At 36.6% G+C, this 12,370-nt stretch overlaps 1 protein-coding gene across 2 annotated transcripts in view; it reads left to right on the top strand.

The window, feature by feature from the left end:
* Positions 1-12,370, top strand: part of AIDA (axin interactor, dorsalization associated) — a 49,098-nt gene that overhangs the window by 1,332 nt on the left and 35,396 nt on the right. For both annotated transcript variants that reach the window (XM_069545414.1, XM_069545413.1), the window contains exon 2: positions 6,894-6,963. In XM_069545414.1, the coding sequence (XP_069401515.1) occupies positions 6,894-6,963 (70 nt within the window). The remainder of the gene's footprint in view (positions 1-6,893; positions 6,964-12,370) is intronic.

Genomic DNA, 12,370 nt, shown 5'->3' with positions numbered 1-12,370 from the left:
CTCGTCGGGTCCCTCCTCCTTTTCCTGTGTATAATGTATAGCCGCCGGGTACAAGTGAGCACCAGGTTCTTTGATCTCCCCAAGTCCAGTTTCTTTCCTTTTCTGGTTTCCTCCACAAACTTCAGGGATGTTTTTAAAATTATAAGGCCAGGTTTGCGTATATATAAAACCTTGCTTGGTTTCTTGCACATTTTACTGAACTGCCTGCTAAAATGCTGTTGTTTGCAAACTGTTGACATTAATTACCTCGTGGTTTAAAGTAAGTTATTGTTTGAAACCATGTGCTAGTAAAACATTTTTTTCCTTCTCAAACGTCTTTTGGAAAGAATACAGGATTGGTCCTTGAAAGATATAAATCCTGTATTTTTCTACAGTGGTTACTTGTTTTTATCTGACCATTAAGGTAATTTAAATGCGTAAGTGTTTTTAAAGATTTTTTTCTTAATGTGAACCGTTTTGAAAATCTTTATTGAATTTGTTAAAATATTGCCTCTGTTCTGGTTTCTTGGCTGCCAGGCATGTGGGGGTCCAGCTCCCCAGTCAGGGATTGAACTGGCACCACCTGTATTGGAAGGCGGAAGTTTTAGCCACTGGACCAGAGAAATCCTGCATAGATGTTTTCTATCTCACCTTACTGACACTGAATTGCCTGCCATTTTTCAAAAGCCCTGAAAACCACCATGCTTTGGGCCATTTTGCCATGTGTGGTAACTTCTGGCTTTTGTTTCACACTTTCACTCGATTTCATTTACTCTTGCAACTGCTCAGTAAGAATATTATTATTCTCATTTTACAAGTGAGGAAACTGAAGCTCAGGTTAATGGAATTACCTGGAGTCACACAACTATAGTACCAAAGTCTGGGTGTTTTTTTTTTTTTTGTAAATTTCAAATCCAGTCTGCTCTTCTGTGTAGCGTTTAAGACATTTTGTTAAACAAATGTTTTGACACATAAGTGAATTGGAATTATTAGAAGACTTCCTTCATTACCAGAGAATGTATCCTTCCATTCTGTAGCCAATTAGTGAGCACCGGGCATCCTCATTCTATGTTAACTGAACTTGCAGAGCCTGAAATCTAAAGCTGCCTTTTACTTGTGATGGTGGGACCTCGGCAGCTGTTGGCACTCAGCAGCAGACCTTACAATGGAAAGTGAAGAATACCATGTCCAATTGAAGTTACAAAGGAAAATTGAATATGCAAGCTGTTTAGCTGGAATTTCTAAAAACATCTCAGTAAGGGAGTAATAGGCACAGACAAATCTATTGTTGAACCTCAGTGACTAACCTTGAATGTCATGATTCAAAGTAATTCTCAAATTATCATAAAAACCACCAATGTCAAATTTGAATAGAAATGTGTCATAATTGGCTTAAACTTTGTAAACATACAGGCCACATATAAAATGAAGTTGAATTTAAAATTAATATACTCACAAATTTGAAGGCCAGATGTCTTTTTTATTTGAATTATCTGTGAGAAAAGCTGCTGAAAAAGAGATTTGAGAGCCACTAAATGATTTGAAAAAGAATGGACAGGATTTAGGTGCTGACTAGATACTGAGAGAAGGAGGAGGCGTCTGGGAGAACTGGCCTTTCTGATGGGGAAGCCAGCAGTATTTTTACAACCCTACAACATACAGGAGTGTGTTCATGGGATGTTGATGTTGAGGGAGGGAATAAGCATGTTTGTACTTATTGTAAGGTAAGAATATCACAGCTTGAACAGTTTCATCACTCAGCAAGTGAGAGCTAAGCATATAGACATGAATAACATTTGATCTCCACCCTCATAGTACTGAGTCTAATGGAGGATTTTAAAACAAATGGGTATTTCTGTCACAAAAGTATGAAAAGAGTAAGCGCTACCACTCTCCTTGCTGTTTCCTGAAGCCTGCTTCTGCCTTAGTCCATTTGTCCTCTTTCTGGAACACTCCCTGTTGTCTGTTCGGGTTGTTGGATCACCTCCTTCAGGTCTTTGTCCAAATATTGTCTTCCCTGTGAGACCCTCTCTGGCCACCCTATTTAAAACTGCCGGGTTAAAAGGGGGGGGGGGAGGTGGACTGAATTGGGAGACAGATCGACATGTATAAACTGTTTAATACTGTGTATAGAATAGACAACTAATGAGAACCTACTGTAGAGCACAGGGAATTCTACTCAGTGCTCTGCAGTGACCTAAGTGGGAAGGAAATTCAAAAGAGAGGATATGTGTAGACATAACAGCTGATTCACTTTGCTGTACTTCATAAACTAGCTTAACATTGTAAAGCAAGTGTACTCCAATAGAAATTAATTAAACAAAATTGCTCGGTTAAGTCTGCTATCCACTCCCACTCCCTCTTACCTCAGTCTTGCAAATCCAACCCCCTAATCTCGGTTTTTTTCGTAGTATTTACCGCCATTTAAAATACAGTATACTTTTCGTATTCGTTTGGTTTGTTGTCTCCCTCTCCACTTGGATGTAAGCTCTTTGAGGACAGAAAATAGGGGGAGTTGTTTCTTTTGTTCTCTACTGTATGCTTAGTGTCCCGAGTAGTAGTAGGCTGCTGCTGCGTGTGTGTTAGTCTCAGTCGTGACCAACTCTGCAATCGCATGGACTGTACTCTACCAGGCTCCTCTGTGCATGGAATTCTCCAGGCAAGAATACTGGAGTGGGTTGCCATTTCCTTCTCTTATCTAGATATTATGTAATTGTTGTATTCTAGTGAATGGATTGATTCAGAGAGTATGCTGTGGAAGCATTGAGGAGTTGATGCCACGATACTATTGGAAAATCTAAACAAATTATGTCACAGCTAGAATTGCTCCCCCAAATATGCATGGTCAATTAGAAACAACTCTTATCTCACAGGTTATCTCTTTCAGCAGCCTGGGGGTGGGTACCTGCCCCCTAACTTAGGGTAGAGTGGTATGGACTCTCTTTTCCCTATTTCATAGAATCAGTCTTAAGGTATTGATCCAGTGCATGGATACTCAATAAATATTTGTTAAATGAATGGCTGAGTTTGAAGATTGGATAATACCTATTAATCGTCTTTACTATGTCTGATATCTGCACCTCTCAAGTTGTGGTCCCAGATCTTTGCTGGTCTGCAAACTGTTATTGGTATGCAGTGAGATAAGTAAAGAAATTGGGATTTAAGATTTAGAAACTTAATTGCAGTTTGACATCTTCATGATAGTTTTTATTTTATTTTATTTTATTTTATTTTATAAAAGCACTAGGCTAGAACAGATTGGGGGGGAGCTCGACCTTTACTCTAGTTTGAGAAGAACTGTCATAGATTGCTGTGGGGCTCTGTGGGTCACTTGTTTATGTTCGTTAAGTATATTTAAAACTTCCCCTTGAGAATAGTCCTGTATTAACTGTAGGTACCCTTGTAAACTGAGGTTATTCTCTAGAGAAGAACAGTTGGTAGGTTTCTCACCTTTACTAATAGAACGTCAACTCTTTTACCTGCTCTTCTGATACCTAGAGCATGTGGGTTTTTCCTCACTGGACAGATTTATGTCTCATTTTGTCTTAAAATGGTGCAGTCGTTTATGGGTTTCGCTTTTTTGCCTAGGTTTTTAAAAAAGTTTTTTAAAATAACCTTATTGAGGTTTAATTTATCTATAGTGAAATTCACCATTTTACAATTCAGTGAATTTTTAGTAAATTTACCAAGTTGCACAACCATCACACTACAATCAAGTTTTATAGCATTTCATCACCCCACAAAGATCTCTTTGCACATTTGCAGTCATTCCATATTCCCGCTCTAGTACCAGGGAACTGTTAATCTACATTCTGTCTCTAAAGATGAAATGATCTTTTGTGGACATTTTATGTAAATTGAATCATATGATCTGTATGTGGCTTCTTTGATTTAGCATCCTATGAGTTTCTTCCATGTTATTGCATGTATCATTCTTTTGTTCCTTGTTACTGATGAGTAACATTGTTTTGTATGGATATACCATATTTTGTGTATCCATTCACTAATCGATGGACATTTGAATTCTTTCTAGTTTTTTAATACTGCTGTGAACACTTACATGCAAGTCCTTGTGTGCATGTGTATTTTCATTCTTCTTAGGTAGATACTCACGGAGTGGAATTGCTGGCTCATGTGGTAAATTTATGTCTAATTTTAAAAAGGAAACTGCCAAATGGTTGATCAAACTGGGTGTACCATTTTATATTTCTACCACCAATATATGAGAGTTCTGTTTATCCACTTTGGCAGCATTTGTTATCATGTGTCTCTCTGATTATAGCCATTCTAGTGCATAGATAGTGTATTTCACTGGTTTAATTTGCCTTTCTGTTAACAACTAATGATTCTGAGCATCTTTTCTTTGATGCTTATTTTCCTTGTAAATCTTGTTTGTAAAATGTCTTCAAACCTTTTGCCTATCTTTCAATTGAGTTGTCTTTTCCCTATTGAGTTAGAGGGTTTTTTGGTATATTCTGGATGTAAGTCCTTCATCAGTTAGGATCTATGATTTGCAAATATTTCCTAGAGTCTTTCTTCTGACAGTGACCTGCTTAGGTTAACAGTCACTATTGGGATATTGTGTGGGCGTGTGTGTGTGCGCTAAGTTGCTTCAGTTGTGTCTGATTCTGGGTGACCCTGTGGACTGCAGCCCACCAGGCTCCTCTGTCCATGGGATTCTCCAAGCAAATGGAGCTAGTCAAATAAAGAAACTGCCACACTATAGCTGCCCTGAATTCAGGGATGTACAGTTGACATTGTTAAGTGTAGACTGTGATTCCTAAAGAGAACTATATGTAGATGGTAGACTAGCAAGAATTAGAAAGTAAATGAAGTACTGTATGGGACAAGTATGGCTTTGTCTATTTCTAATTATACTTCTGCTTAAAATCTGCAAAGAGTGGGTCTGGGAATGGCATTTTAGGAAAAATATTCTGGGATTTCCAGTTTGGGAGGAAAAGAAACAAATGGATGGAAACATTTTAAGTAACATAGTAGAACTATCCTGGTAAATGTTATGATTTCATGTAGGAGTTTCTTGGGTTATGATGAGAAGAATGTGGACCTTGCATTGACTGAACAGAGGTCATCAAGTGAACTTGATGCCTGATCTTTAAAGATACGATTACATGAAGTAGAACTTCCATCTAAGGCTTTTTGGAAACATGGTGAACTTCTTTTGCTGTGGCTTGGTAGGAAATCCAGCACATGCACCTCTTGTGTCCCTGCCTCCGTTCCCCACTTGGGATAGTATAGTATGCTTGGGAGTTGTAGTTTCAAATTCTTCAGCCAGTTATAAAATGTTTCACCAAAAAAGTCCTTTTGGTTCTTTGGTTCCCCCACCCCCTGCTGCCCCAAACATTTTAAAAATTAAAATAAATATCATATAACATGAGATTTATCACTGTGAGGTTGTACAATTTGGTAGATTTTAGTCTATTCATAGTGTTATGCCAGCATCACCACTATCTAATTCCAGAGCATTTCTATCACCCTCATAAGAAACCCTTTACCTGAAATGGGTCACTGCAAGTTCTCTCCTTTCCCAAGCCCCTGACAACCACTAAGCTGCTTTATATCTCTATGGATTTACCCATTCTGGATATTTCATGCAAATGGAATCAGGTAATACATGATTGTTTACATCTGACTTCTCTCATTTAGTTTAATGTTTCTAAGGTTCATCCATGTTGTAGAATGTATTAGAATTTTATTCTTTGTGGTCAAATAATATTCCTTTGAATGTGTGTACCACATTTTGTTTATCTGGGGAATTTGCACTTTTTGGCTATTGTGCAAAATGCTGCTGCTGTGAACATTTATGTACTCTGTGTGTGTGTGTGTGTGTGAACATGTTTTCTGTCCTCTTGGGAATATATATAGGATTTTGAAACTGCTGGGTTATATGGTAACTCCGAGTTTAACTTTTTGAGGAGCTGCCAAATTGTTTTCCACAATGACTGTACCATTTTACTTTCCTTACTTCAGTGTAAGGATTCTAGTTTCCACATCCTTGACAACACACATTGTAAGTTTTCCCCCCTCTTTTAAAAGTTATACCCATCCTGGTGGGTGTGTAGTGGTATCTCATTGTGGTTTTGATTTGTATTTCTCTAATGACTAATGATATTATATTCATGTGCTTATTGGCCACTTTTATATCTTCTTTGGAGAAAATGTCTGTCAGTCAAAGCCTTTACTCATTTTAAAATTTAGTTATTTGTCTTTTTATTGTTTAGCTGTAAGCATCACTCCTTTGGTTTTTGGTATCTCAGAAATAGCTCTGGATCTTTATTGTTGAGCTTAGACTTGTAACACAGATCTGTCCTTGAAAATTCATCCAAGACTAGCTGCTGTTTATAAGTATGATGATAACTGGACAAACAATGATTTCCATGTCTGATCGGTAGGGAATTTTCTTTATTTGCCTTGAAAGATATGTTCAAAAGTATAATTTGATAGAGTATCATCACTTTGTTACAGCTGTAATTTAAACTAGTCTTATCAGCAAATTAATGATAGACTGATAAAATATCTCTGGTCAGTACTATTATTGGTGTTCACTGGAAGTGTTTAAGCTGAATCTGGACAACTGCTGTTGGTTTATTGTAGAAGAAAATCATGTGTACTGAAGAAAGTTGAATTAGATGTCATTTGAAATTCTTTCCAGCTCTATGATTCTCTTTTTATGGTCTTGAGCTGAAATTTATCCCAGTGAAATGGTTTGAAAAGTATTGTATCTTATTTTCATTGTTACACAAAGTTAGATTCTAATGATAGTGTAGATTTATACTTTGAAAACAGAAGAAAAGTGTTATTGTACTTCACTGTTTTTTAAGATTTAAATTGTTTTACCTTCTACTTGAAATACTTTGTGTCCTTGCCTTCTAAAGAATGTTTGTTTCTTCTTACAGATTAGCAAGACACCTACAAAAAGAGGCCCAAGCTCAACACAATAATTCTGAATTCACAGAAGAACAAAAGGTACCATAAAATAATCTCTAGATACATCAGATTCCAAGTGAAAAAGGGTCTGTCTTTTGAGTCCATTAAGCAAAAAGAAACAACAAAAGCCATTATACTTAAGTACAAAGAATGATACTGATCATGCTTTGCTGATCATTAAGTAATCAGAGATACCAAATGATTTACCATGCAGTGAATTTCTCACTTAATGAATTTCTTTTCTCAGCCATTTAGACTTTAACTTTAGTGGAGACCATCCATTCTTTGGTTGGGAGGAGGGGGAACCAGAGACTGGAGTGAGATTGTGAGTAATTGCATCCCGCCTGTTAACTCTGAACTCCCTTAACTCTTTTTCCAGCTCCTCTCAAAACAGACAAAAACCAAACAAGCCACCACTGAAAAAAATTAGTTCAAGAAAAAATTTGGCATGAGTCCATCAACAAAATAAATGCATGAGGTTTCAAAATGTTTCAAGAGTATCCTTTCTCCTTGAATTAAAATTTTAATGTGTCAAATTGATTCCCTGTACTGCTAAAGACTGAAAAATGGGATATTTTAAGAAGCTTCACTTTAACAGAATGAGAAGAAATGGGAGGAAACAATCCATATTTTCTCCTAGTTCAAGGGGTCCAATATTAAGTCAGATTTTAATCTCACAGATAATGAAAAAAATTGATGTCAGTTTTCCTCTTATAAAGAAAAGACATTGTGAAAACTATGGCAACTTAATTTGCCTTTTTTCTTTTTTTCTTAATTTGCTTTTATCCTTTTTTTGTACAAGGAGTGGGAATGACTCTCTGAACACTTCTTAGGCTTGTACTCATTTGATTCTTCTTTATAAGAGTTTGAAAAGAAAACAATCCCAAAGATTAGGGTCAGTCATATTTCTTACACAGGTTAGTATGTTTGCATTTAAAACTATTTAGAGTCTGTGTTATCTAATGTATTTTTATTTTGTATTTTGAAAAGAAATAGCACTTTAAAAATTTTAAAGTGTAGTTTTCTTTTTTCCTTAATAATTGCTAGTATCGCTGATAGATAGATGGCATTACCAACTCAATGGACATGAGTTTGAGTAAACTCTGGGAGTTGGTGATGGACAGGGAGGCCTGGTGTGCTGCAGTCCATGGGGTTGCAAAGAGTCGGACACGACTGAGCAACTGAACTGACTAATGATAGATTTAGGAGACTTAGGAGTTTAGCCCGGGAAAATAATTAGCTCAGAGGAAATATTTGGTTTGCAAGAGGAAAGGGAAAAGGACTATATGCTTTATCACATGCAAGATTTATGATATCTGTCTAGGAATGACTAGGATGTGATCGACTGACATCACAGAATTAAGGGTTGAACATCTACATTTTGAAACAATCTCAACTATCTGAATATGTAACTTTAACAGCTAACAATGCATGTTATGAGTATGGAATCAAAATGAAAGCTTTGGAAATTAAAAAGTTTGACAGCCATGTTTTAATCACCTGTTTCCCTTAAGTTACTTACATGCCTCATCTCCAAGCAGTATAGGATCTAATATGAACTCAAATATAAAGTGATTTGACCTAAAACATACTACAGTTTTTTTTAAATGTTAAGAAATGAGCTTTGGCATATGATGATGATTAGACTAATGAGACAAAATCAGCTTTTTTAAAATTTTCTTTAACTTCCTGAGGCTGAAGCTGGGTGTTTGATAATGCTGTCTGTTTAACTTATAGCTGTTTATAGTGGGTGCCCAGCTGCTCTCTTTTCAGCTTACACAGATCCACCCCCTCCATAAGGCCCAGGAGGCAGCATGACCTAGAGGAATGAGCCTGAAATCTGAAGTGAGAAGACTTGGTCTTGAACCCTGGCTCTGTCTCTGGGCCTTAAATTCCTTGTGTATGAAATGAGGGATAAGATAACCCTAAATGATCTTGAAAACCATCTCTAAATCTTCAAATGACCTCTGCCTTTGAGGTAGTCTGCTCCTCCTCCTTTCCTGGAGACCTTATTTCTGAGGTATTTAGTATTTAAAAACCTGCCTAGGAGGCATATGTGGCTGCCGTTTGTGTCTCCAGAGAGAGCTTGTGCCTGCCTGCCTATTCCTTGGGCTTGGGAGAAGGACCCACCCCCACTCCCCATTACTCTGTACTACATTATGAATATAAGGCAAGTCATTACCTTTAAAAATTTAACTTTCCTTAAAAATACAGATAAAACATTCACAGTGGGCAAAAAAGGTCACTTTGACATACAGGCTTTATTTAATGTCACTTAAGGAAAAAGTTCCACAGTTTGTTGTGACTGTGTGGATCACAACAAACTGTGGAACATTCTGAAAGAGACGGGAATACCAGAACACCTGACCTGCCTTCTGAGAAATCTGTATGCAGGTCAAGAAGCAACCATTAGAACTGTACATGGAACAACAGACTGGTTCCAAATTGGGAAGAGAGTACATCAAGCCTTTATATTGTCACCCTGCTTATTTAACTTATATGCAGAGTACATCATGAGAAACGCTGGACTGGATGAAGCACAAGGTAGAATCAAGATTTCCGGGAGAAATATCAATAACCTCAGATACGCAGATGACACCAACCACCCTTACGGCAGAAAGTGAAGAGGAGCTGAAGAGCCTCCTGATGAAGAGGAGAGTGAAAAAGTTGGCTTAAAACTCAGCATTCAAAAAACGAAGATCAGGGCATCCAGTCCCATCACCTCATGGCAAATAGATGGGGAAACAATAGAAACAGTGGCAGACTTTCTTTTCTTGGGCTCCCAAATCACTGCAGATGGTGACTGCAGCTGTGAAATGAAGACACTTGCCCCTTGGAAGAAAAGCTATGACCAACCTAGGCAGCACATTAAAAAGCAGAGACATTACTTTGCTGACAAATGTCCGTTTGGTCAAAGGTGTGGTTTTTCCAATAGTCATGTATGAATGTGAGAGTTGTACTGTAAAGAAAGCTGAGCGCGGAAGAATTGATGCTTTTGAACTGTGGTGTTGGAGAAGACTGTTGAGAGTCCTTGGATTGCCAGGAGATCCAACCAGTGCATCCTAAAGGAAATCAATTCTGAATATTCATTGGAAGGACTGATGTTGAAGCTGAAGCTTCCAATACTTTGGCTTCCAATACTTTGGCTACCTTTGATGTGAAGAAATGTCTCATTGGAATAGACCCTGATGCTGGGAAAGATTGAAGGTCGGAGGAGAAGGGGACGACAGAGGATGAGATGGTTGGATGGCATCACCAACTTGATGGACAAGTTTGAGCAAGCTCTAGTAGTTGGTGATGAACAGGGAAGCCTGGTGTGCTGCAGTCCATACGGTTTCAGAGTTGGACATGACTGAGCGACTGAACTAACTGAAGGAAAAAATCAGAGACTCCAAGTTAAAAAATGATTAGAAAACAAAGATTTCCCAGACATTATCTGGAGAATATTGACTCAGAAGAATTGATAGATGTTATATCAACAGAGTTTGTGACTTTCGGGCTTTTAACATGCTAATGTGTATGTTGGATTTTTAAAGAGTTTGGGTAATGGAGTATGTCTTAAATTTGTTTGCTTTTGAAAGCCTCCCTCCTCTTTTCTTTATATTTCATTGGGTCTAAAGAACATGTTATGGGAAATTTTGAAACCGACTGTTAGGTCTGCAAAATTACTTGAATGCCAGACCTGGCATGTAAGCCGAAGGAGAAGAAACTCAATTGTGTTTCCTTAAAAGAGAAAAACGGAGAATGTTCCTTACATTAGTCTATGCAGAACTATTCTATATGTTTTATATTTTGAATTATTCTCTTTGTGCTTTTACTATTTTGAATGTATTTGTAGCAGAGACAGATTTTAGAATTATGCCAACCATTCAACAATTTGTGGAACTTTAAAAGATTTTTTTAAAAACCACCTTAAAGTACTTTATGAAACTTTTTACTGTTGCTCACAGTAAGATTTCAAAACTATTTGATGAATAAATGCTTTGTTAGATCTTAGATTATTGATATTTATTTGTATTAAGATGAGAGGAATTATTTTTTTAGAGAGAAACTTATATACTTCTCAGTATTTATTTTAAATGTGAAGAACTCTAAAGCCATACCACTGATCTCTCTTAACTTGATTAGTTGGTGGTAGAAAATCTTCATATGGATTTTCTATTCATAATCTCAAAGATTTCTGGTGGAAAATCAAGTTTATAATTCTTATTTGATCCTCCCTCATGATCAGTTGACTTAGCTTTCATTTCATTTCTTAATAGTTTTGTCACTATAACAACTGGGTTTAGTCGCCAAAAAATAGCTGCCAAAAGCTTTCATTCCATTAAATTCCCTACTTTGGTGTAGTAGATTTTCTCGTGTAAGTTTCTGGACAGAATAGAACATCCTGTCTCATGATGCTTAGAAAGTTTTTCCCTGTTTTGAATCAGATGAGTGGTGATGAGAATTCCAGCACTATATGCTTGTTTTATATTTTATAGGTCTCCCTTTCCACTGCCTCCTCCCTCACTTCCTTTCTTCTCTGCCTCCCCCCAGCTAGAGGATAGATGATGGGCTGTCTAAATCTAAAAAATTGTCTGGATTGAGACTGTGCTCTTTTAACTCTTTGTATTTTTGTAAAGTATTTTTTCCTTAATATGTTTTGGCAAAATTACTGTAGTTCTTTAATTGTTAACTGCTTTTTTCCTTTAATAGCTCTTTTGGAGTTAACCATTCCCCTAGCTAATGATAAAGTAAAACAGCCAGTATTCTGAAAATGACATTTTCCACCTATATACCTTGTTAGACATATGCAATTAATTTGAATGAAATGCTAATTATTTAAATCTTTCTAAGATTAAGTTCACTTACCTTGAATGCTTAGTCTTAATGTATATTAGTCAGGATTTATGTTATGTGCTTCTTAATAATTTTTCTGAACTGTTTCTTTCTAAGAAAGGTAGAATAATGACAGTAGCAAGCTACTTGATTTTGACGTCTATAAATGCTACTTTTTAAAAGTCATTGCTGTGGCTGAAAAATGATAGTGTTTCACTCTTTTTTTAATACTGATGTTGGGTGTGGTCCCTTAAAATAGTTATGAATAATGCCTATTGGTATTTTGCCATAGTTTCAATAGACTGTAAAAAACTGTTGCTGCTTCTTAACTTGAAGAAATGTTTACATTTAAAATAGGTTATTAGTGGACTTATAGTTGTTAAACTAGAATATATTTTACCTGAAATGTTAAAAACATCAAATCAAATGGATTGTATAGTAAAGAAGGAAAAGGAGTTAACTAATGTTTTAAAGACTTACTCACTGATGCATGTCCCTTAATACAGCCAGCCCTTTTTCAAAACCATTTTTTTAAAAGAACGTAAGTGTGACCAAATGGTATTAAAATAAGTGTATTGCTTTGTTGTATATATTGCTATTGTATTGAAGACATTGATGTCCGGGACAA

Source organism: Ovis canadensis, chromosome 12, assembly GCF_042477335.2.
Source record: "Ovis canadensis isolate MfBH-ARS-UI-01 breed Bighorn chromosome 12, ARS-UI_OviCan_v2, whole genome shotgun sequence".
Taxonomy (NCBI): domain Eukaryota; kingdom Metazoa; phylum Chordata; class Mammalia; order Artiodactyla; family Bovidae; genus Ovis; species Ovis canadensis.
Note: the sequence above shows the minus strand (reverse complement) of the source record. Positions and strands in the feature narration are given on the sequence as shown.